General features: G+C 35.6%; 1 protein-coding gene across 2 annotated transcripts in view; it reads left to right on the forward strand.

Moving 5' to 3' along the window:
• Positions 1 to 27,307, forward strand: part of astn2 (astrotactin 2) — a 339,835-nt gene that overhangs the window by 67,034 nt on the left and 245,494 nt on the right. The window contains exon 2 of one of the 2 annotated variants that reach the window (XM_028462826.1): positions 6,426 to 6,613. In XM_028462826.1, the coding sequence (XP_028318627.1) occupies positions 6,426 to 6,613 (188 nt within the window). The remainder of the gene's footprint in view (positions 1 to 6,425; positions 6,614 to 27,307) is intronic. The other variant, XM_028462827.1, reaches the window with a different exon arrangement.

Genomic DNA, 27,307 nt, shown 5'->3' on the forward strand with positions numbered 1-27,307 from the left:
TATTTGCTGACATTGATACAAAAACTAAACCGACTTTTAAGCTGTAATCCAATTATAGGTTAACATTTAATAAAACATTGTAAAAACAAACAAGGCTGACAAGTTCAGATAAACTCTGCACAAAATGTAGCCCCATTGCTAACTTGTTAGTTACGTTATGTGGTCACTGCTAAGGATGTAATATTTTTACCGACGTTTATTCATTTGTTTGTTTATTTGTTAGTAGGTTTCTTTTACGGATCAGTTTCAAAATTGAGAAATCTCTCATTTTTGGCGAAATTTCAAACATGTATATCTCGGTTCGTAATTGACCGACTTTTATGAAGTTTGACTCAGTTGTGTCGGGTTGGTTCCTACATAACTTCCTACTAATCCATTTTTTGGGTGTCTCGGTTTTGAGCATTGGTTTTTTTCATTTTCGGTTTTCAGTTTTGGACTAGAATTTTCAAGGTGTTCTTAGTTGGTTTTTGCTAAATATTTGGGATTGTGTCCACTTGTTTATTTGATTTAATTGCTTCATTTGCTAAATGATTCTGGTTTACCCTAATTCCTAGACCAAAAGGGGTCTTAAGACTGTCTAGCAAAGATAAAGTTCATGTATATCTGTTAAGTTAAGAGTAATAATGACATTTTTTCTATGCACTCCTGTATTATTCACTCTGACCGCATACATACTGTATGTGCTCACCGTCATACATGGTGCCCACACATTAATACTGGCTGCTCCTCCTAACAAAGTACAAGTAGACCTTGAAGGCCACACAATATGTTTGCTATCTGCCCACAGAGAGGACTCATAGAACAAAAGAAACGCACACGCGCGCGCACACAGTCTTAAAATAAACTGCTTACTGAGCGTCCTTATCTACATACCATGCCACGCAGCAGTCTTTGAAACCGTTCCTTCCTATCTCTAATCCGTGTCGTTTGCTCCTTGCTTTTGTTTCAGTAAATTCAGTTTATATTTTCACTAATACTCATCGCAAGGTGGAATGTTTTCAAACCTGAAATGACCCGACCACATCCAACAGTTCACTGTAGCTTGTTAGAAAAGAAGCAATCGGGCAGGAGCTGCATCATCGCCGTTGCCTCGCCAGCCTCCGTTTTTATCTGCTGTCAGGGTAAAAGGTCAACCAGCATGTCTTCGACCCGTAGATTAAACTTAAAGAGCTGAAAAGCCAGCAGTTATGGCATTTAGACATTTCACTCACGATGAATTGTAATCAGAGGCTAGCGTCAGCAAAACTGTGGAACCTTTTTAAAGGTCTATTGTGAAATAAAGTGTCTGTACGTTGTGTTTCTACAGAAAGGAAGAAAAAAAAGGCTTTAAGGCAGTATTTTATGGTAATGTAAACACAGAGATACTATTTAATTAAAATAACATTTTAGTTCAGGGGCTAAATACGGAGCTGTTTATCTTAAGTGAGCCACATATTTTAAGCGGGAAAAGGAATAATTTAATCAATATCATGCTCTAGTTTGCACTTCCACGTATAAATAACTCATAAAATATGTACGGCACCGATAATGTCAAAGCAATAAGTATCAGATATCAGTCCCTGCATGATCGTCACGTTTAATTTTTATGTAATTTGGTGAGATTTTGTGAGGAAAATTGCAGCATTTTGGAAGAATTGAGAGATCTATTTACAATTTGAAATTAAAAATGACTTCCATCATGTAGTATAAGCATGGGGATATTGAGAGCCCTGCTAATATTGTGGAGTTTCATTGAATTTGTAAATATTTCAGCTAGATATCTTCAAAATAAAACAACTAAATTAGTTGGTAATTTACACAAAGATTCATGGTTTTCCTGACTTTTTCACTTTCTCCTGCAGGCCAAATTGGATGCTTTAAAGGGCCGAATTTGGTCCCTGGGCCTGGAGTTTGACACGTGTGGAATAAGGGATAACTTTAGACTATATCTATAGACTTCAATGTTGCAGCTGAATTATTTGGCAGTCAGTGATATTTATTTTTTCTATCACATTAATGTTATATCACTTTAGCTTCCAAAGCTTTATGACTACAAAGTGAAATCAAATTCACTGTTTAATTACTGACAGCTCTTTTGTAAGCAGTAAGAGTATTTTCTCCTCAGAGTTGATGTATTTGAAGCAGAAGAAATGACCAAAAGAAGGATTTGCTCATATTTGACAAGAGTCAAATTGTGATGGCTAGACAACTTGGTCAGAACTTCTCCAAAATGGCAGCTCTGGCGGGGTCTTTGAGGTCTGCAATGGTCAGTATCTACGTATCAAAAAGTGTTTTGGAGGAAGAAAAAGCAGTGAAGTGGTTGACAGAAAATGGGCATCCAAGGTTTGTTGATGCAGCTGGCCTTGGTGATTACATCCAGACAGGCTACTGTAGCTAATACCGTGGAGGAAGTTTGTGCTGGTTTGGAAAGAAATGTCAGAAATGTAAATATTATTAAAATACTATATTTAAAAAAAAATGTGCTGGTGCTTTTTTATATTGCAGTGGGCTCAAACCCAGTCCTCAAGGTCAAAATCCTGCATGTTTTTAGATATCGCCTATACTACTGCACACCTGATGATTTATAGCAGGGGTGTCAAACTTATTTCAGTTAAGGGGCCAAATAAGGAGCAGTTGGATCTCAAGTGGGCCACAGATTTTATGCTGGAAAATGAGTAATTTCAACATTTTTGAGCCCCAGTTTGCACTTCTACGTATATATAAAATATGAAATATGTAAGAAACCGCCAAAATCCAAGCAATAAGTGATAGATATCAGTCCCAACAGGATCATCACTTTAAATTTCCGAGATTTTATGAACAATTTTTATTTAATTAAGTGAAATATTATGTAATGATTTGAAAAATTTAAGGATTTTGTTGGTACCAGTAAAACTGTGAGCCCTGATGTTCTTTCTTTTTTCTGATTTATATTTCTTTGTTTTCATCTCTGTTTTTGCTGCTGTTGTTATAACCTGTAAAGTGTCTTTGAATTTCTTGAAAAGTGCTTTTAAAATAAATGTATTATTATTAGGGGGCCAAGCCCGTGGGGCCTGGGGACCTAGGACCAGTGGTGCTGGAAAATCTATTGTTTTTGTTCTGATTTTTTTTTTTTCTCTCGGTAAAAGTGGTGCTGCAGGTTAAACCATGCCAGGGAGGGTGTTATAATTTGGAGGGTTGGTCCAGACCCCTCAGCTTACTTCGGACGCAAAAACTCACTGTCAGCCAACAGGTACGCTATAACCAAGGTTGACGCATTTTGGCTTATAACTCCCACACCGTATGTTGCGCATTCAAAAGCCTCATATTCACAGATTCCCTGAATAGCACCGAATCGCCTGGGCCACGCCCATTTATGCCTATAATTGTCGGTGCAAAATCATAAAAACTGGAATACCTACTTTTTCGAACTCCTCCTTGGGGTTTTGTCCAATCAGCGTGAAACTTGGCACGTAGAGTCTTCAGTTGGACCTGATCTAAAGTTCAGTAAAGAATTTTGTTTGGTCAAACAATGCGCAAACTACTAACGAGTAAAGTTTTCTAGCTAGCTAGAAAAACACAAACTGTTGCATATCTCGGTCAAAAGAAATGCTAATAACAAAATCTGAGCTCCTTGGTTGGCATGTGACTGTGGGAAAATGAGCCAAATTTGAATAATGTTGGCCACTAGGGGGCACTGCAAAAATGGGAAATGTATGTCTCTTAAATAGCAAGACCAATTTTTACCAAATTTGGTGGGCGTGACCTTGGGTTGCTCCTGAGGCCATATCTCCAAGTTGGGTAATTATGATTGGTCAAAGTGGGTGTGGCATATTACAACATAAACAACAAACATTTTTTTTCAGCTTAAGTATTATGTTGAGGGCTGTGAAATTTACAGGGTATATATAGAAAAGCAGAGACCACCCATACCAAAAGGTGTGCCACTAGGTGGTCTATAATGAGTGCAAACACATTTTGGTCTCAAACTTTCATCTTTTAAATCACATCTTCATAAACTTATACCCACGTGTTCACTGCAAATGACACATTGGCCTGTGTCCTGACGCTCGCCCCAACCTCGTCATCCTTCGTGACGTACTTCCATGGGCGCCGCAAAACCCTTTCATAACTGCTTGCAGTTCTAGTTATTGTCATTTCCGTGTCATGTTAAGGTCCGAAAATAGATTAGTATGATTCTTTTTTTTTGTTTTAGATAAATTTGACTTTTTTCAAACGTGAATTTCATTTTGTTTTTCGTCTGTTCTCCGAATCATGTGAAATCAGAAGCCTTAATTAATATTAATAATTTCACTGTACGCAGCAAAGTGTATTTTTCCCAGTTGTCCAGTGTCTTCTTTATCAAAGTAATGTTTTCCTAATTTCCTTAACAAGTAAGTCCTAATTATTAGGAACTGCTTTAATTTGTAGGCAGTTGCCTGTTGCACGCACTCAAGCAGCCCGTCCAATTCCCTTGGTGTAACCCCCTCCCCTGTCACTCCTGTCCTCTGACCCTGAGTCAGCAGGTTAATAACCAGCTGCAGCAGAAGTCGTTTGTCATTTGCTACCTGCAGTTGATAGAAGTTGTCAGCGGATGTCTCTGTCCTTGTCACCCAGCCGCATGACAAAATACAGTATCAAGTTTAGCAATCGGAGGCTCCCCTCAGGCTCCTCAGTAGCAGCTACTGAACAACCACTTCCACTTGATAGCATTTGATCTTTGTGCCTTGATCCATAGCCAGATTAAACAGTGACGCCTTGCTGCTTTTACGTCTTCACCTATAACACGCAATCCCACGTGCTTTTTCTTTCTTATCTTTTCTTTTTGTGCATGCTTCTCTCTTGTCTTTGATTTGGGTACTTACTGCCAGCGTTGAACTTAAGCTAATAGGATAATAGTGTTAGGATAATGTAGAATGATTTATTTAGAGCAGTAGACATTGAATGATAGGAAAGCTTTCCTCCAGGAGCTACTCATTTTTACAAGCACCCTTGTTAATGTCGTTTTTTTGTCTGATGTAGTAAAAAAAAAAAAAAAATAATAAAAAAAAAAAAAAAAAAATATATATATATATATATATATATATATATATATAAATATATATATACTCATGCTTTAGCATGGGAAACTTTCTTTTTTTCTATTTTTAATCTATATTCTGCATTTATATAAAATAAAATATCATTTCATTCAGCAATCATACAGGTTTTTTTTACTTTTTTTGTTTGCTATTATATTATTATTATCATTACACAAATAATTGTATTTTTTTTTCTTATTTTGCTACAAATTAATGCCATAATTCCCCCCCCCACCCCGTCTGTAACGTTGCAATTCTTGTATTTTTTTTTTTTTTTTTTACATATTCAAAAATAAACAAAAAAAAAATACTCACTTATGTAGCAAAATTGTTGCAGAACACAAGTTATTCAGTTGATTTAAAACAGCATAATGTAGAATGATTTATTTAGATCAGTAGACAACATTGGATGTTAGGAAAGCTTTCTTCCATTAACAACACATTTTAGTTGTTTTTAGGCGTAGTAAAGAAAAAAAAGTTATACATACGCATTACATATTTAGATGTTTTTAGGCGTTTTCTTTGAGGTGGAAGTAAGCTATTGTTTCTCCCGCCCCTGCTTTTCAAAAATGTAAAACTAAGAAAAAAAAAAAAAAAAATCCACTATTGTTTGTAAAGTTGCAATTTTTGTAATTTTGTTTTACATATTCAAAAAATAAACACAATTAACAAAAAACTCCCTTAAACAGCAAAATAGTTTAATTTTAATAATAATTTAAAACGGGATAATGTAAAATGATCAGTAGACAACATTGAATGATAGGAACGCTTTCCTCCAGGGGCTACACATGTTATACCGACACATTAGACATTTAGATAAATAATTATTTAATGAGCCATCAGTATGTTTTTCACTCCTTTTTTTTTTGATTATTTTTCCTATATTTGTTTTTATTATTATTATTATTATTGCTAAAAATGAATGCAATATAATTTATCTCTCTCGGGGGATAAAAAAACAAGGAACTTTGATTTACTTAGGGATAAAGGGTGGAGTTAAATATTTTTTAAAAAATGTAAAACTGATATAGCACAATTATCCATCTGTAATGTTGCCTTTCTTGTAATTTTGCATTACATTAAAAAAAATAAAATCACAAAAAACTCCCTTATACAGCAAAATAAAAAAAAGTTAAGTTATTTTAAAACAATTATTCCAAGTTGCTCAAGGATTTTAGTTTTTAAGCAGATAACTTGGTTTTACTTCTTAAAATAGTCTCTTTCTTGCTATTTTGTGAAGTTGCATTGCAATATTTATTTGGTCCTAACTTTAAAATATTCACTATTGTTAGAAAGACTTTTTTTTAAAGCTTCTGATATTCTGTGGCTGATGTTCTCACCAAGGGCCTGTGTCTGTCTGTCTGTCTGTATTTTTTGCTCCCTCAGAGATGTCGGGTACAGGAGAAGAAATCTCCCAGGTGCACTGGAAGCAGCAGTGGTTGGAAAACGGGACGCTGTACTTTCACGTGTCGATGACCGAGTCGGAACTCCAAACGCTGACGACACAACCGAGCGCCCGGGAGCCAGCGCACGCCCTCCACGAGCACATGCATCTGCTGCACATCTCGGTAATGGTACGTTTTAAACACTTGAATAATATCTGAGTAAGAAATGTAGGCAACAGCAAAAAAAAAGAAAAAATAGTGAGCTGTTAAAACGCCTGTAGTTTTTGCAATTAGTGTTTGACATCTCCACTTTATTCCTGGAGGTGTTGATTTGATTATGATATGAAATACGATAGAAGAAGTATTGATTAGCAAAGGGTGAATAAATAACGATGAGAATAATTAGTGAAGAGCTTTTATGTAGTGCTTTTATTGTGGAAGGCCAGAGGTATTTGTTCCTCTATTGTCTTTGTGTGTATGATAACAAATAAATTAACAAGACCTACTCTATTTATTATTTCATGTTTGATATAATAGACCACATATGACAGTCTTGATGCCCGGGGGCCAAATCCGGCCCTTCAAAACATCCAAATTGGCCCACAAGAGAAATAAAAAAATTGCTGAGAAAACAGTATGAATTACCAAATAATTATCTCGGTAGCGTTGCAAAGGGTCGTAAAATATCTGGCAATTTTCCACAGGAACTCAAGCTCAGGAAGAAAAATAGAAACTTTTAATAGGTTTTATTTATTGAAATTAAGCGGAAATTGGGTGTAATTTTAAATCACGGTATCAAACATAAATAATGGCATTCATTCAAAATAATACACTTCTAAAAACAGATTTATTAAGAATGAAAACTTACAACTATTCAAGGTCCTAAATCAGCCGTAAAGTACATCTATCTAATTTGTTTCCTATCTATTGGTTAGGCTTCCTAATCAATGGAAATATAGGGTTTAATACATTTTTTTAAATTTTAAAATGTGGGATAGCTTGATGTGAAACATTTTAATAAACTACATATGTGTAGAACTGTACTTAGAACTGCAACATGGTTCCCCAGGTTTGCGTTAAATTATAATTGACATTTTTTGTCGAATTTTCATGGCAATTACAATTACAAAGTCAATTATTTAAACTCAATTACAGTTTAATTATGATTATTACAGCAACAGTTTTTTTAAAAGTACAATCATAATTACACCATAATTGTAATTATTATCAATGGCGCAATTACATCTATAATTGACCCCAACCCTAGTACTTTTATAACCTTTATACATGGCAATGCAAAGTAGCACTAATGTTAAAATTGTTTGATTTCGCCACCTCTGCGACCCACTTGAGATCAAACTTCTCCGTATTTCACCCCTGAAATAAAATGACACCCTTGTAATAGACGCATTGGAAATTGCATTCATAACCAGGAAGTGGTGGCCGACAAGTAATACGGTGAATACAAGTAATATAAGCAAAACATGTTGCCAACACTTATCTTAATGTGATAAAATGTCACCTGTACCATGACATATGTAAAATATATATGTAGAATAAATTGAAGTAAACAAAGAAAAAATACAAAATGGGATGTTTTTCATCCATCCAGCAGCTATATATACAATTTACAGTTTGCTGAATTGTATTTGAGATGTTCATCTATCCTAGGCTTCTTTCCAAGAGTTACCAAAGAACTGAAATGTTTGTAGATTGCCCAGTCTCCCATGGGTATTTCTTGGAGTCTTTCCAGAATTAGAAGTTTCTCCAAAGTAGTTGTGCAGTTTACCCTCAAACGGAGAAAGTAAGGTAATATCTTACGGTGAATGCTGCTGCAAGGCCGTGATAGATTTGGACTTCGAGTCCGAGGTCAGCAATTGCTGCTTGCCTTTGGCCAGTGTTGAACAGGACAGAGCCATAGTCCACTAAAGTTAATTAAACTACAACCGCACATAAAACTCACATGGACATAGATTTATACTCAAATATTTTTATGTTTTTAAATTTGTTGCATTAAAATGAATGATAGATCAGGATATTTTTATGTTGTGGTGAGATATTACTGTCTGTGCACTGTTTTTTTATTTAATTTTTTTTTATTAATGAACAAGATGACATATAACTTCCTCAGTTATACATCAATGCACAACATGAACTAACTACACCACCAAATACAGTTCAATAACTAAAACGACTTGAGAAAAAGCACACACAAGGAAAATATAAAATAAAATAAGATCATTTTACAAGGGGTTTTTTTCTTATAAATTTAACCTAATTATCAAATTAAATCATTTTCAAACATTTTCAATTTTGTCTAGGAATCTTTGAAACAATAAAATCTCCGATTTTAAAGTAGACCATGACGGGGGGCATTTAGCATATCTGCATTTGTGCATTTTTTTTAAAATTATATTTAAATTATTAATCGGGATGCCAAATTGAACATTTTGAAATCACCAGAAATCAATGTTTATAATATTAGAAAACAACAAATCACATTGAGAGATCATATAGATTTCAATATTTCACACTCATAAAATACATGTTTTGTTGTTTCTAACAATTGTCCACTTCCAGTTTAAATCTTTTGTTAATAAAATAATTTAATGGGTAAATGTCATTTAGAATTTTGAAGTGGACTTCTTTATATTTTGGGGAAATCGGACATTTTAATTATGTTGTTCTGATGGCTTTTTAAGGTTAAATGTACTTTTCACAATAAAAGGGTATATAGAATTTACTAGATATTGTCTCATAAATTGACACTCTTTGTCTAATACATCTACATTATCCAATCTAATGTAATTTGGGTGTTGGCATATTAGCTACATTACTTTTTATTGACTGGGTGAGGACATTTGGAATTTTATTTTTTTCATTATTCTAAATCTTGGAGAACACCCAAGATTATATTTGATCTCAGTCATTAAAAATCAATATGTTACCATCCCCATTCATCAAATGTAGAATAGACCAAATTTGTTTCTCCATCCAATTTTCCATAAACATTGATTTCCGTCTTTCCAGAATGGTCTGTGTTTCATGTGTGGTATTTTGTTTCAAAGATGCTGGTGCAGGGAAGAAAAAGAATATTCCTTTGTTGAAACGAGAATTGGCTGAGACAAATGGATATGATCAGTTTTCATAGCGATACTGCATTTTGTATTAATTAGCCATTACTGGTGACAGAAGGACGTTTAATCAGAATAAGTGAAGATGTTTATTTCTCCAGTTTATATTTTGATTGTGGTGCAATTATTTGTTTTGATTTCTTAAACAAGTAGTGTTGGTTTGTTGGCTAATATTTAAAGGTAATGATGACTGAGATTAATATACCACACACAACTACACACAAGTTGTGTTTAAGCTGCCACCAATGACTCATTATGTAATGGATAATCTTTCGACAAAATATTCTATTAGTTGACTGAAAAAAAATCATTTATTTTTGTTGTTTCCAATTTATTTGAAATACAACTCAAGGGCCAAAACATAAAATGTCACCTGTACCATGACACATGTAAAAAATATATATAGAATAAATTAAACAAATAAAAAAGAAAGTGTCTATTTGTACGGTTGCCGTACGGAGAACCCCCAGTGCTATTGGTACAGTTATCAAAGTACAAGTACGTAGCGGATTAGGGTTAGGTTTAGGGTAGCGATAGACCAATTCATTGGCCGGCCGATTTATTCGGCCGATTGTTGCGTGTTTTACGTGTATCGGCTTCAGCTGCTGCTGCATTTACCGATCCACTTTATTAACAGAGCGGCTGCTACAAGCTGCGCCGTGTTGCTGGAGACAGAGGCTGCAAAGCCCCTCCCCCCACTAGCAGAGCGTGAAGCAAGCTATTCAATCCCAACGGCAGGTTTTGAACTTTCAAAGCATCTTTTAACTGTTTAACTTATCGTTGTTCCATGTGTCCACGTGTTGTTGTCCCTGTTGTATTTAACTCTTTTCCTCTCACTCAACGCTGCGCTGAGAAGAAGTTTTGAGTTTTGAGAAGCAGTTTACTACTTCTTTGAATATTTATTCCTGTTAATATCGATGCAATTTAGAACAGAAACTTGAACAGTTTGTTGCTTAATGCGCATCTGACATCACGTTATTTTCCTCTGTTAATTTATGTTTTGGGGTTGTGTTGGAATGGACTATTATTTTTGCCTTCTTTTTGTGTTTAATACTGTAATGATATATCTTTATATTCAATAATCCTGTTAATAAAATATATCCAGTCAGGCCAACTTTTGTCAAAGCTATTTTCAGGACAAGGACGAACAGTTCTCTTTCATTATATTTCATGAGATGTCTCGCTCTATGTTTTACTTGTTCTTGTTCTACATTTCCTGATTTTAGTATTTAAATATTTTTTTTTTACTTAGTGTCATTCGTCCTCACCTTTAATTTCAATAAATGTTCCTTTTTAAAAAAAAACGAGACTTGTACCATTTGTTATCATCTTAGTGTAATTTTTATGGTGTAAATTGAGGGAGGAAAATCGGCAGTCCGTATTGGTCATCGGCTAAGGCTGATGGAAAAACAATCGGTATTGGCCCTAAAAAACTCATATCAGTCGATCCCTAGTTTAGGGTAAGGTTTAGTCTTAGTCACGTGACCTAAACTGGCCAATCACTTACCTGTCACGTGACCTAAACTGGCCAAATATGGGTGCTGCATATGGATAGAATGTCAGTATATTGATATGGCAACCATATGGATAGCCACTGCCAATAAAAAATACAAAATGGGATGTTTTTCACATTCCAAAAAATACCAAAAAATGCAGTCATTCAAGTAAATGGCCAGTTATATCAATAAACAGTAGAGACTATAGTAAACAATAGACCCTTAAAAAATTCTGTAAAATTGACTTCCAGCGTTTGTTTAGCAGATTCTTTTGCAAAAAGTGAGGAGGAAGAATACATGATGTTGACAAAGAGAGCCCATTTCTAACATCCTGTGTTGGCTTCATCCTTCAGCGTCTGAATCCTTCAACATCATAATAAGGGAGCCTAGAAACAGTCATGCAAACCCATGTACATTAAAATGCATAAACCGTATTAACTACTGTATAATGTTGAGTGAGTACTTGGCAATAGTTTGAAGTACTGCGTGTCAGAGGTGAAACCATCAGGATAAGAATAGTCTTGAGGAACAGGTGCTAATAGAAAACCGACGGGTTATTTCTTGTATTGATGTAAAGTTTTCACCTTGAAGTTTATGTAATAGATTTTTTAAGGTCATGTTTTTGCTAAAAGCTAAAGATTGTCTATACAGTTCCTTTCTTTTCTATTGCATATCTGTTTCCCTTCACTTTCTGAATATTTTTTTTAATTTGCATCATTTCTAAATTTCTTGACATTGAAGCAATTATCATTCTGCCTCTCTTTCTCTAGCACACCAAGTCACAGTTTGTATTTATACTCTGTACCTGTACTCCTTCTTATTTGCCACATAAATTGATGGCATATTCACAAACTGTAGCTGCTCCAACATTGCAGTTAATAATTATTAATTGAAAATCTGACAGTAATTAGTCATGATTAATCAAATGTTTTTATAAACAATACACTGAATTATCAAGTATGACACAGAAATGTTTTTTATTATTTTCCTGAAATGGCTACAAAAAAAAAAGCATAAATGACTTCAGAATTTTAAAGGTCAACTCTATGTGCATACTGATTGAGTCGACGTCGACTAGTCGTTGACGTCACCAAGAGCCGAAGCCGAGCCGAGTGGCAGCCGAGTTGCTGGTGTTGTGCCAAAATCTGTGACACGGAAAAATCTGTGACCACAGGTGGCAACAGTTCCAACCCCTGCGGCTTCTCGGCGGAGATTTTCTCTCCCTTAAAAACGCTTGTAATTCTTCGCCTGTCAGCATTTACTTCACCCACCATGTTTAAGGGGGAGTAAATTGTTCCTTAATAGCTACAAAGAGGTTTACGCAGTCAACGTAGCCGCAGCGATCACAGATTGTGGCCCCTGAGACATGGGACATGCTATAAACCCAGGAACACTGCTGCTTCGTCTACCGTGAGTCTACGGTAACTTTTAAGCCCAGAGGCTTCCTCAGAGTCAGGCGTTTAGACTTTGTTTGGGCTATTTTCACGGTAGCTTCGGCTTCCTTCACCGAAGCCGGTGTTGTGCCAAAATCTGACACATACACAGCTGACATTGGTCACATACAATTGCCACAAATGGGAAGCTTTTGTCTCCCTCGCATGTAAATGATTGGGTTGGGACAATATCCAAAGAGGATGATATTTCTGGATTTAGGATATTGCCGTGATAGCAATTGATGCATCTTGTGATGATTTAATATTGCGATATCTTATCACACAATTCATCTTCCCACCCTGAGTAAATAGTAAACTAAGACCCCCAAAGCTGCTCCACCCACCTCCCTCAGCATGTTCTCATTTAATAACATTCAAAGACCGTCTGTGTGAAAGATGAAAAATGAACTTAAAAACGTTTTTGATACTGTGTTATTAGTTGGTATTGCAAAATTGATAAATTGTTTTGTTTTGCAACATTTTCAAAAGTCTTATATTTGCCATTGTTTACATTTAAAAATAAAAAAGGTAAAACTGAAAAAAAAAATAATAATAATTAAATAAATAAAAAAACAAGTGGGGCTTGAGTTTTATATCACAAAATTGATTTGGTGGTATTGTAGCATGTCCACACAAACTATTCCAGTGAGTTATGTCCTTGCATGGCCTTTCTAGAGTCTATAAACTGACAATAATCTTCACACAGTAATGGGGATTCATGGTCCCAAAACCCTCTGACCTTGCACTGGATAACTTTTTAAAAAGGATTCTTTTTGCCGTAGTGTATTTTCTGCTCTCAATTCAATTCAACTTTATTTATATAGCGCGATTTACAACAGAGTCATCTCAGTGCACTTAACAAAATATAAAGTCTGAAGTAAGAAAGAAAGAACCCAACAAGATCTACATGAACAAGCTTTTAGCGTCAGTGGGAAGAAACAACTCCTTTTTTTTATAGGAATAAATCTCCAGCAGAACCAGGTTCAGAGCCATCCTTTTCGACTGGTTAGGGTTAGAGGACAGAAGGACGAACAGAATAGGATAGAAGAATAGACCATTGGAGTGTCCCAGACAAGTTGAGCTGTGAACCATTGATCAGGAACTGCCAGCTCCAGCATCAAGACACCTGAAACAGTGAAGAGAGAGAAGGGCGAGGAGAAGACACGGACTGCAGAAAAACATGATGCACTATTAGCAGGTCTGCCCTCATGGTTTTGGGCTTTGTTTTTAGTGGTTAGGTTAGCGTCAAACATCTTGCAGCATCTGCCATAGTCTGAAATGCTACCACTACAGACGAGACTGTCTTGTACTGGGGGCATATTAAGTAGGTTTTGATGCAATGGTCTGAGGTGTTGACCATTACGCGTAATGGTAAGTGATTGTGACCATTACAAACGCAACCATGTCCGTTTCAGGTTATTGTTAGGAGCCTGGTAGCTAAACGCTTTGCCTCCTTTTCTACTTCTAGACACTTCAGGAACTTCCAAAATACCAGCAAACTGAAAGCAGAATATTCTGCGTGGACGATCGGGCACTAACAGGTCTTTAAGTTATGCAGGAGCTTGATCATGTCGAGTTTTGTAGGCTAACAGGAGGATTTTAAACTCTATTTTAAATTTTACAGGTAGCCAATGAAGGGAAGCCAATACTGGAGAAATATGTTCTCTCCTGTTTGTACCTGTTAATAATCTGGCTGCAGCATTCAAGACTTTTTAATGAGTTATTGAGACATCATGAGAATAGAGAGTTACACATTGCTTGTCTAGATGTAAAAAATGCATGGATTAGTTTTTCAGCATCACTCTGGGCCAATATATTCCTGATTTTAGAGATATTATGGAGGTGGAAGAAGGCTGTCCTTGTGATTTGTTTGATATGAGAGTTAAAGGATAAGTCAGTGTCAAAGATAACGCCTAAGTTTTTTACTGTGGTGCTGGGTGACAGAGTAATGCCATCCAGAGACACTTTTTGCTCTAAAATTTTTTCTTGTTTGTTTTGTTCTTAACCAGGATAAAACCAAAGTGATTTTATTTGTTTCAAAAGGAGAAAGTTACGGCACATCCAGGATGTGATGTCTTTAAGGCAAGCCTGGAGTTTTAATAACTGATGAGTTTCATCTGATTTTATTGACATATAAATATTGATAAATACATGTATCATCTGTATAACAATGGAAATTTATATTATGTTCTCTGATAATGTTACCTAGTGGAAGCATATATAATGTAAAGAGTATTGGTCCCAAAACTGGACCTTGTGGAACTTCATGATTAACTCTGGTGTGCTCTGAGGAGAGATTATTAACATGAACTAATTGGGTTCTATCTGATAAATAAAAAATATAAAATAAAAAATGTGGTCAGAGGACAAGAAAATGACTTAGCAGCTCCCGTTTACTCTGCTGTAATAAACACACACCCTGACGCAACGTTTGTCGGGCTCACAGTTGCCACTTAAATAGCCATGTATTTTACTGTCATGTGCAGTTTTTTTTGGCTGAAAACAATAAACAATAGTGTGTGGATGGCAAAAGACAATCGCAGATGCAGTATAGTATAAGTGCAGGCCAAGCCCTCTCCCGGAGCGAGGCGTGGAGTCTGCGTCTACAGACACGCCCACTCATGCATATTTATGGTGGCCCCAAAACGGCCTGTTTTAAGAAGCTGTCTGAAAGTCACTTTTCAGAGGCTAAAACTCTGAAAAACAGGCAAGTTTGGGAAAATAAACCTCAAATACTATGTTGTTGGGGTCCTTGAACAATAGGACATGCATGAAAAATAGCATAATACTGGATCTTTAAGTTACTTTGGATTAAAACTTCCACTCTGTTGTGCTAATTACATAGTGAGAACAAACACTCGGACGCTGACTGAATATGACAACTGATCAGCTTCTCCTGGTGCTCTTGCATGACACTTTGAATCTTAAGTCTTTGTTTTATCTGGAATGGAAAAAAAATGTTGCGATGAGACAGCCGCTTTGACACTTTGTTTCTGGGAGTATACTACCTTCAGGCATGTGCAGTTTGAAAGGAAAAAGAGAAAAGAAGGATAATCCTACTGTTGAGGATGGGACAGTCAGTCCGTGTGGGGTTTGGGCTTATGGCCTGAAGGTGTCTGCGGCTCCTTGACTGAACATCATATCAGTTTTTATTCTGTCATTTCTTGGTCCAGCTGAAGAGTGAATACTCTATTGTTATGGCATTGAGCTGTCACTTTCTCACTCACTCAAGCACAATTTGGCCTACTCTGCTTTTCAATGTCCTCTTCTGACACCGTTTCCCTCAATCTTGTGACAGCAGCAGTCACGAGCAGGTTTTCATTTGTGCACGGAAACTTTCAATATATTTTGGTAAGGTTTGCTGTGTTGACCATCATGGAGATTTACAGTATATTTACTGAAAATATTTGATATAGGCATGTCAGTCAAGTCTTTGTCCTCTAAAACTCTTACAGTTTAAAAGGTTCTTTAGAAAACAATTTGTGCATAGAATTGGTGTATGCGTGTGTGTGTTTGACCAACTTTTAGAGCGTGCAAACACACAACCTAAGTGCTTTAAATTATTTTCATGTGATTTGGAATGCATCGCAGCAACCAGGATACTCTCCCAGGACGTCAAATAAAATCAAGCTATTTCCCAGAAGTCGGTTGTGCTTAAAATGAAATTGCATTCATTTTAAGAAGCACAAAGTTGGGCTGTGGGCTTCCATAAATAATATATTGTTTCATTGGACTGTGGGAATAATGGCTTGCAGGCAGAGATTCTAGAAGTGTTGGATTCTGTTATTTGAAAGATCAACATTTATGTCACATAAACAAACTGGGGTGCTGCCAAATTTAACGTAAAGTATGACTAGAATAATAACTTCTATTTAAACTACATCAAAAAGCAAGGAACGTCTGTGTGTGTGTGTGCGTGCGCGTGTGTGTGTGTGTGGAGCAAATATCTCCCCGACGCAGTGCGAGTTAGACCTGAAACTTGGTCAACGGGTTGCAAATACCCCAAGTGTGTGTATCTGTTATTTTGGAGTAATTTGGTCATTTCAAAATGTTTATTTTAATTTTATTTCACTTCTGGACGGCCCCGAAATGAAACCTTTTCAACTTTTGACCTCAGGGTGTGAGGGGGCGTTAGGGCACCATCTATATCAATTTCACTGCACAGCTCCTCACCCGAGCAAGAGTCACGTGTGCGGCCAGAGCCAATCGCTGCGCACACAGCCAAGCAGACACGGACTGTAAACAAGATCATTTGAAATCGTCAGCCACTGGTGAGTCTTTTGCAGACAACTTTCCCAACCTGTTCAATACTCCATCTGGAAAACTGCGGATTCTCTGTGGTGCCGTGCACGGAAGCTACGCTCTGACCACTCGGTTCAAAGGTTTTTTAAAAAAAGGCAGCTGAATTGTACTTAATACTTTAATTTACTTACTCACTCATGTAGTTTGGAGCTTTACGTTTTGTTTTGCACAGTTTTGTTACCTTTCTGATTGGCGCTACAATGTCTATGGAGTTTAATTATCAGCGTCTCAAACATTTCACGGGAACACACAAGGTATTCATTTATAATAAAAATAAAAATATACTGAATGAGTAAAATAAAACACAAAAAATGCACAAAAAGACAACTGAAAGATAAAAAAAAAAAACACACATAATGACTCCAAAAAACATACATTACAGAAAAATACACCAAAAAATATAAAGGTGAGTAAAAAAAAAAAAAAAAAAAGCAACAAACACATTTATCATGTTCATGTCCATAGAATTAAACCAGGGAAATCACATACACTATTTTACTTTGCACCTACAAATATACACCTTTATAACAGAGTATGTACACCTCTTTGTACATCCAACCTTCAAACACATACTCATTTGGCCATAATTAACTCTACGTAAGCTCCCACATGAATGCATACTTCCGACGGGCACTGTACTAGTATCCCTATTGGAATTTGTGGGTCGATGTAATTTTTTAAACACAAACACTTAAAGTTTTTTTGTCTATACCAAACACTTTTGTTAAAATGTATATCCGTATTAGTTAGAGTTTGTGAATATCCTATATTTGACAGACACTTTTGTCTAATATCTATTTAGAGTACACCCTAATACATGATTAGGTATGAAGTAATGTAGCTTATTCACATTTTGGTCCAAGTCTTCACTTCAGCTGTGTGTGCAGGGTCGGCTTTAGGTCATTCAGTGCCGTAGGCAAGAGTTGACTTCAACACGTACCCCCAAATAAATGAATAAAGATATAGATTCTTTTAAAAAAAAAAAAAAAAAGTCTATACACAATGTGTAAAGATTTATTTTTAATATCAAAACAATGCAATTCTGCGACACAATAAACCATTGAAAAAAAAATACAACCTTTTTAAAAAAATTTGAATAATACACTAACACCTACAGGTATAGTAAAATGTCCTGAAGGAACAAAAACAACAATGGTGCAAAATCCAAAAGAAATGCAAAACAGTGCAATCAAAAGTTAAAATAAAATAAAAGTTTCAGTGCAAGGAAATTTCTACTTACCTGTTTGGCTTTACTAGTCAGTATCAGAAATCTTAAAACCAAAGAACACAATGTGCAAACAACACAACAGAATGATATAGAATATAACAATAATTAAAAGAAAATAAATGTGCATAAATATGGGCAGAAGATCAGCAGGTATCGTTGCAGATTTTTATTATTATTTAATTAAAATAAAACATGTACAATGATTGTAAAGGGTGTTTCAGGTTTATTATACCTTTTTGAATTATTCATATTGTTATTATGTGGGGGTGGGTGCAATTTGGCGCCCCTCCAGCAGGTGGTACCCTAGGTGGCCGCCTGTGTTGCCTGTCAGGAAAGCCGGCCCTGACTGTGCGTGTGTTCCGTTAGTCTTTTGCAGGCCATGGAGTTTTGTTTAGCTGTGTTTTAAGTTCTTCAACTGGACTCAGAGATTAAAGCATAAGTGACTAGATGTAAGTGCTCCTTTCAATTTTAAGTCAAGTATTTTCCACTGCTTATGATGAAGAGCTTACTTTAAGGTCATTTTGAAATTCTGTCAACAATTTACCACTTTGTGAATCGTCAATCATATGTACTTACACGTTAAAGAAAGATAGCAGTAGCTCCTTGTAAAAGATTATCAGGAGGTACCATCTGGTTATAGAAAAAGACAGTAGCCAAGTTGAAAAAAAATATTCACAAGGTCACTAAACCTGTTAGTAGCTGTGTTTCCATTACCCTTGGAAATGCGCAAAATCTAAATAGAGCAATTAAAACTGGTAATGGAAACACCTGGATTTCAAAAACGCACTCAAATATTGCTGAACAGTTTCTACGCCTTCATGAGGAGGTATTTCAGACGTTTTGATATTAAAATGTGTCGCAAAAGTGCTATGGAAACACTTTTTTCCGCAATTACACGTCACAGAACGTGACGTACCTGGTCAGATGACCACTGCTCTGTGAGAAAACATGACGCGGTACTTGTAAACAGAAGAGGAGGCTGAGACATTTCTTAGCATTATACTTTAAAATTATTACTGCCATAAAAAAGATAAGAAACAACAAAGGAATACAGAGTGTTCTAAGCAGGTTCTAAGCATCCGTCTTCCTGCAGCGAAGTCTCACGGGATGAGATTTCACGGGAGTTCCGAGGCTTCTGCCCAAAACAATGTTCAATTGAAACACGATCAAAGCGCAATTATACTTTGTCGACATTTAGAAATTAGGGATGTCCCGATACAACTTTTCACTTCCAATACAATACCGACATTGCAACCTTAACTATTGCCGATACCGATCTGATACGATCAGCATGAATCATACATATTTTATTACTTATTTTGTAGTGTGGAATGTTAGAAAAGGCTTGATCAAGTGATGTTACTCAGAGAACAATAAATGTTAACCTTCAACATAATATTTACAGTATTCTAGAATTGAATAAATATAACATAATGTATATTGGAGATTTTAGATGCAGTCTGATAAACTCCGATATTCGTTTTCTGTCCGATATCAATATCTGATTGGGACACGTCTATTAGCAATGTCGCTTTTAGTTTGTGAAAATCTGTAATGGAAACCCAGCTAGAGTTATTTTTTTATCAAATGTCCAAAAGAAGTAAATAAAATGCAGTAATAAACTAATTTTATTTGGATCTTTAACATGCAACACCCCTGGAAGTCGGGTAAGGGGTTACAAACATCAATAATCTTCTTAATGATGTAAAATGAATAGCTATCCAAGTCAACATGGTAACGTATGGAAACAAACCTTGTTTTACATCATTAGGTGAAGTTTTGTCAATAACTCACTGCTGTTGTCATTTGTTGTTGATTTCTGCCAAAGTGACTCATCTTTTCTTGCGGATGCATATATTCTGCTGCCCACTAGCACAGCTTTGCTTCTTGTAGAAAAAGGGATTTGCATGTGTCATCAAAACAATCACACAGCAATCACAAAACTGTCAGGGCTTTGTTTGTTGTGCCGTGTTTGTGAAACTGAATTTATTTATTTTTTCCCCTATGTTCAGCACTTTTTTTTCCCCTATTTTTTAAAAAAAAAAATGTACTTTTGAAGAGTATTTTAACAGGAGGCAAACTGTGATTGTAAATTACAGAAGAAAATGCTTTGGGTATTTCAGCTGCTCTGTAATTCATTAACACTTTGCTGTGAGTTTCTCACACACTTACTGCAGCCGCTGATGGAGGAGAATTTAGTTGTTTTTGTGAATATGTGAGCATTAGTAGCAGTGTGAGAAAAATACCCACACAAAAAAAAAGCCCACACTTCAGTCTGTCACACACATATACATAATAATAAATCTCTAGAGATCAGTTGAGCCTTGGAAGATTGATTGAGCTTGAATCTTTTCAGAGAGAATATTAAAATCTCTATGGGGAAAACCGCCCCCCCAAAAAAAAAAACCCAGAATGGTTTGCATGCATCATCCAAAAGTCCAAACGTAGAAGTAGTTTGTAAAGCATACATCCAATTACTAAGACAGTTTATACATTTTCCATCGTGTCTGTGCAGTTTTCTACAGAAGAGGATTAGTGCCACAGAAAAATAACAAACCAAAAACAGAATGACTGAACAAAAACAAAAAAACAGATAAATAGTGGTGCCTTGGTTCCCAAAGTGGGGTACGCAAATTGTCATAGCGGGTATGGGAATATGAATTAAATAAAAAGATTGATTAATGTACCCATGTTTGGACATTACACAACAAATAAATCATACATAAATTATATAAGGCGCCAACAATATCCAAGTAGTAAGTGATATTTGAATCCCTGCAGGAGTTGCTCTTTCAAATTTCATAAAGTTTATGACCAATTTTTCTTTAATTTGTGGAAATTGTGTTAAATAATTGCAGGAAAATTGATAGGGGTGTTGGAAAAAATTGATTCGGCAACATATCGCGATATTATGTCGCGTGATTCTCGGATCGATTCAAAATGCATCCATATCCATTTTTAAAATTCTGATTATTATTATTATTTTTATTTTATTTATTTTTTACCTTTATTTACCATGGGAAGTCTTTTCCAGAAGTGCGCTGAAACCTGGGCATGTTGACCAGCTTGCGTTTTTTCAATAAAATCTAAAAAGAAAGTACTAACTTTCTGCATTTATTTGTTGTTCAAGGCATATACTTCAGTTATGTTGCACTAAAGTCAAAGTTGGTTTAAAAGCCACAGGCAGATTGTATGTCATGTATATGACATTACATTATTATGTTTTTAAGTGTGCATGAGAAGGGGGTACACTCCTTCAGGTTAAATATCTGAAGGCGTACAGGATGGTGAAAGGTTTGGGAACCACTGAGTAGTGGAAGAAAAAAAAAGTCACAATTGTAGAGCAATTTTTTAAATCATATTATTAAATTCTACCATTTATTTATTTATTTATTTATTTTTTGTCACTAGTGGATCTGTTTTGTTTTTTTTTTATATAGTGACCCTTAAAGGTGAGATAAAATAGCATCAGTACTTAAATTGAAAAATTACAGTAAAAAATTTGAATGTGAACTTAAGAAAACATCAGTTACTCAGTGTGATTTTTTTTAAATTTATTTATTTATTTTTTCCCACAATAATGGCATGTTTGAGTGCTCGAGGAGAATGGGTAGTATTTTGCCAAAATAAGACCTGGTAAATGTTGACAGCTCAACACAAAATGAAACATGGACAGTTTGTTCCCCAATTTTCTCAATCAAAACCGTAACTAAAATAGCTGAAATTTAAAGTGCACATCAATGTTAATCGTTGAGGCTCATATTTCTGTTCATTTATCACAGGCCTGAGGTCATTAGCCATTTATGAGCTCACACAATATGAAGGGAACGCTCCACATCTTCGTGCTGCTAGATATGCATGAAGATGTAGTGCACCTCGTTCAGCTGAAGCAGCGTTATCATAATTAAACAGTCACATGTAATATATGATCATCAAAGCAATGGGTCAAAGAGGCCTCAAAGCCAATTGTGGCTCCCGTGAAAATTGATGGTACGGAGATGGATTTCCAGCTCACCTCTGCACCGTACTCAACTCTGCTGTATGTAAGGACTTATTTCATTATCATGTTAATGTAGAAGCATTTTTAAATTCTGCATGGTTATGGTTGAATCCAAAATGTGAGGTATTTATTGTTAGTGATGGTCAGAAACCTTGGAAAACAAGATTATCCTCAAAGAGAAAATATATTCAAATTTAAACATATATCAATAGCACTTTAAAAAAAAACTGTTATTAGTAGTTAATGTATCATGAATAAACTGTTAATGATTATAAATTACTTGTTGAATATTTGCTGACAGTTTGTTAAGGATTTATAACTGTGCATTAAATAGATAACTTACAAGCTGCAAGTGAACAGTTTATTCACGTTGGTTCAAGTCAAAGGCAATACGAGGCGATATAACACATACTAAAAATGGAACTGGAGCAAATGTACAACAATGATGTGTATCTATTAACATATTGTTCTGGTTCCTTGTTTGACTTGTACATTTGTTTATTTTACTTCAATACATTTGCTAATTAAAATGACAATTGACTGGTGCATGTGTAATTGTTTTCTTACTTTTATTGTTTTGTTTGTTTAAAGTTTGATGCAAAAAATAAAATAAATAAATGAAAGGTATTCGGCTGGTTTAAGAACAAAGGGACACTTTAGTAACTGTTCAGAGTGAATCTGCATTTATTGAATAATTTTAAATAAGACATTTTAAAATGTGTTGCAAAGACTGCAAAATTGAACTTGGCGTTAAAATATATGCATTTAATTGTAAATCAACACTTTTTTTGTTGAGATTTGTTCATTTTTTTCCTGTACTTTTGATGTTTTTTTGCCTCAATCACCACCAAAAAGCAGATGTCGTTTCTCAGGCTGCCAGCAAAGAGCTAATACACTCTACTCATCCCGCACAAAGCCACCTGGCTCACTGCCTTACTCATAATTTCAGACTACTACTATGTCTTAACCTCTCCAAGAAATGAAAGATTTGTTAATAATGTATGAGCTACTACAAGGCGGCTGGGGAGATTTGTCATATTGGAATCGGAATGGATGCAGAGTTGTAGTCTGACAGACAAACCTGTTAGAAATCAACTTTTGGCTCCTTGGCAGCAGGATTCTGGCAAGGCAACGTGTACTGTGCTGTTCCCTGGATCACACACTACACTCACCAGTTATCCCAGTAAACACAATCACAGGGAATAGACTCAAAACGCTCCTATCGTCGAGATATTTGGTTACCAGATTTAGGGGCTGACCTTTGGTATTTGGGGTCATTTATAATTGTAATCTCTACTTTGATAATTGCAATTATGGTATATATATAATTATATTTGTTTGTTTTTTTGTTTTTTAAATGTTTTTTAAAATGTATTTTTGTATTTAAATTTTTTGCATGTTTTGTTATTGCAATTAAATAAATATGTATTTTATTTATTTAAAAATAAATTTGAAAAAAAATATTTAAAATAAGTTTTAAATAAATGTATTTAGGGAACAGGGGAGAGGGAGTCAGGGTAGGAAAATGGAAGGGGTTTTAAGGTGAGAGTGAAATGTATATAAATATGTTATAGTTGTGCATATTGTGCTTATTGCATTGTGTAATCAGTTAAGCTGGTAAACCATTATAACCATTATGTGTAACCATTATAATTGTAATTGTAATTTTAAAAAAGATGTTGCTGTCATAATCATAATGAAATTGTAATTGAGTTTAGATAATTGACTTTGTAATTGTAATTGCCATGAAAATTCTATAAAAATTGTCAATTATATTTGAATGTAAAATCCATGTTGCATTCTGTGTACAATTTTATAGATTATAGATAAAACATGCTTTACCAGATTTTACCATTTTATAAAAATTGAAATATTGGGGTATACTGACGAAGGCTCAGACGACCGCACCAAATTTATTAAAACCTATATTTTCATTGATTAGGAAGCCTAACAAGGTAACCAATAGAAAGGAAATAAATTAGATATTTGTTTTTAGTGTATTTTACAGCTGGTTTACGACCCGTTATCATAAGAGATGCTAACAGAAAGCTAACACAAGAGGAAGGTCTAGTTTTATGGGCTAAACTATTAAAGGCTCAGTAGTTGTGATTAATTGTAATTGAGAACATAATTGTGATTGACTTTCTGAGGATAAAAATGAATTGTGATTTATCTGTATTTGGGAAAAACTGCGTGTTACTGTAATTATAATTGAGTTGTTATTGAACATGGATAATTGAAGTAAATGTAATTATCAGTGAAATATCTAATTGACCCCAAACCATGCAACACACTACCTGCCAATGTTTGTATCGATTTACAATAAGATGCAGGGGGAAAAAAACACATGATTTATGCTCACAGTTTTTTTTTTTTTTAAAGCAGTTTCTCAACCAGGTGTTGCAGCTAAAGGTAGCTCTCATCTAAACAACAGTCTTCTTCAAACTCCAGCCACTCTAGGGTGACTCTTATCCACTGGGACTCTGTAAATGTAACAGAAGTGTTGTCCTTACTCTGGGTATGTCTCCTCTGGTTATAGTGCTGGGAGTCAAAGCTGTCTGTTTGAAAGACTGTCTGTCCTCTCACCTAGCACTGTTTACCCTTGCCTGTCCCTGTAAGGGCTAAAACAAATAGAAAATGTTCAAACTATATATAAAGTATTGCCCCGTATTATTCGTTTTTCGTTTTTTGGTAAAGCTCTGGATTTTATGATAGAGAGAGAAAAAGAACAATTTTCAAAAGGAAAAAGAAGTAGTAGTAAAGGAAATTGATTGTCTTTTGTTCACTTGTCCATCAAATCAATAAATGATCTGCTTCATCGCAGCATTAATTGTTTACAAAAAAGCACAGCAATTTTTTTATTATCTAAAGTTGTTTTCTTTATAACTAAACAATGTAACTACAGATTTTGAGTGTTGTGTTCCGAGTGTCGTCCTTGGATTGTTAGATTCTCAATGTAGCAGTTACTAATCTCATTTGAGGCTGCAACTCTGCATGTGCCTGCTTAAACACACAAGAATCTAGCGATTGTGTCTACAACCAAATCTGCACAACTTATTGCCATCAGGTGCGTTAGAGAGGAGTGACATCTAAAACATACAGGGACGTACCTCGGGCTCAGATTTGGAAACCTTGTCTTACTTTGTTTATTTTAGAAGGTTCTATCAGATAATCATCTTTGTTTTTGGAAACCTTTCTTGTTAGAGTGAGATTAAATCCTAAAGCAGTGCTCTAAATTATGGCGGTACTGTTATGGCGGTTTGGATGAATGAAACGGAGTCAAGCTTTAGGGTTCCTGGTCAGATGCGGACACGTTTTATTACGTCAAAGGATTTTTGGGAACAGAGCGGTCTGGGATTCAGAGGTAAAAAAATTTAAATCAGTGCTCTCAGCTTTCTGTATGGTGCTGATAGCGGTAGTCATAACATAGCGGAGCCTCCTCAGGCTGAGACCTTGGTGAGTGCTATCAGTGCACGATGGTATCCAGAGTTCTCGCCAGCGCTGTTGAGTGTAGGGGCCCCCCCAAAATTGTAATTTTGATCCCCTACGGAGCATTTTCAGCAGCGAAGTGGGGGGGGGGGTGTTATTTCTTTCTTTAAATTGGTACTATCGCAATAATTGCCGCACACTTGGACACAAAAGGGACTTCCTGGAAAGGTACACATGCACCATCTATTTAATACAGTCTATTTGCTTGGATGCTCCCATCTTCACTCGAGGACCCCTGAAGCCACTCAGCTGCCCCCTGATATTGCCTGTGTGATCCTCCGCTTTGTAACCGTAGTCACAGTCCAATATAAGCAGTGCTTCAACCAGACGTAGCGTGTAGCGCACATGAAGCTGCTCGTCATGTTTATAATAATTTGCAACAGATAATTCTGCAAGTGTGCGTACAGATGTGACTACCGTCGGGTTGAAACGTGTTCGGGCTTGAAGAGACATCGGCTTTATTCGGGTCGGACGGGTTCGGGCCGTGTTCTCTCAGGCTGGTTAAGGTCTTTTTTCAGCCTGATTAAAGCTCTACTGCATCGGTGGCCAATTCTGGTCCTCAAGAGCCACTATCCAGCATGTTTTAGATGTTTCCCTCTTCCAACAGAGTATTTATTGGAGGACAACCTATACCAAGCATAAATAACTCTCTAACTACATTCATCAATTCAACAAATAACTTTTGGCTTTAAATTAATACAGTAACAACGATTCAAAAAACAACAAAACTTTCGCTTTACTTCACTAAATTTGGCCCTCAGACAGTTATACATTTTGATCCCCCTATGCTGTGAAAGATTCCTAGTGAACCCTGGTATCTGGCATGCTTAAGGAAGTCTGACCAAAAGACAGTTCTGTAATTACATATCTGGGACGATGCCCATAGTAGGGGTTACGTGGAAATATTTGTCTACTAAGATCAACTTTCTGTAATTATGTCCACTTGGCTGAATTGTAAAGACAAATTTAAAAAAGCAAAACCAAAATGTCAAATTACCTCACGATACGATACACGATACAAAGCTCACGATAACGATTATCTCAGGATATGACGATACTGCGATTATCTATACATTGGTCAGAAATCAATCTATGACATAACAAGGAAAAAAAAAGATAAAGTGAAAAAATAAATGTTTTTATTTTCTATCTCTAAAAGACAATAAATTGAAAAAGTGCCCTATGAACAGTGACACTGTTTTAGTGCAACATTTCTGTAAATAAGTGTCAACATACCAATTTAAACTAATAGGTATCTCCAATAGTGCTTTCTGTAAACAAAAAATAGTCTATTTTACCACTGACACCATTATAGTGCAATATTCCAGTAAACAAAATATTGGTTCCTTCAACAACAGTGACAAAATTTCTGTGAAGATCTACCTGCACATTTTAGTAAAAAAGCAGAAAAGGTTTTGAAAATAATAAAATAAATCTTAAATCCCAAAAAATCGATAAATCAATACTTTGCGCAAGCATATTGATAATCGATCGTGTGAAAAAATATTGTGATATATCGCCGTATCGAGATATTGTCACACTCCTACTATGCAGTGTCAATACACACTACAGATGGAGTCTTGCCATTGCCACATACAACGTGAGTCATTTTTATCATCTCTGAATAGCCAGTTTCTCACTGGTGTGGTTGTATAATCCAGTACAGTTGACTCCTCAACCTCTACATTCAACCCAACAAAACATTTACTATTCAATAAGAGTAGTTTGGAATAAGATTTCAGTGCACTCTCTCTGTGTGTTTTCCCTTTATTCTTGAGCCAGACGATGCCTACGGGGCTGA

The sequence above is a fragment of the Gouania willdenowi genome, chromosome 12 (genome assembly GCF_900634775.1).
Source record: "Gouania willdenowi chromosome 12, fGouWil2.1, whole genome shotgun sequence".
Lineage (NCBI taxonomy): Eukaryota > Metazoa > Chordata > Actinopteri > Blenniiformes > Gobiesocidae > Gouania > Gouania willdenowi.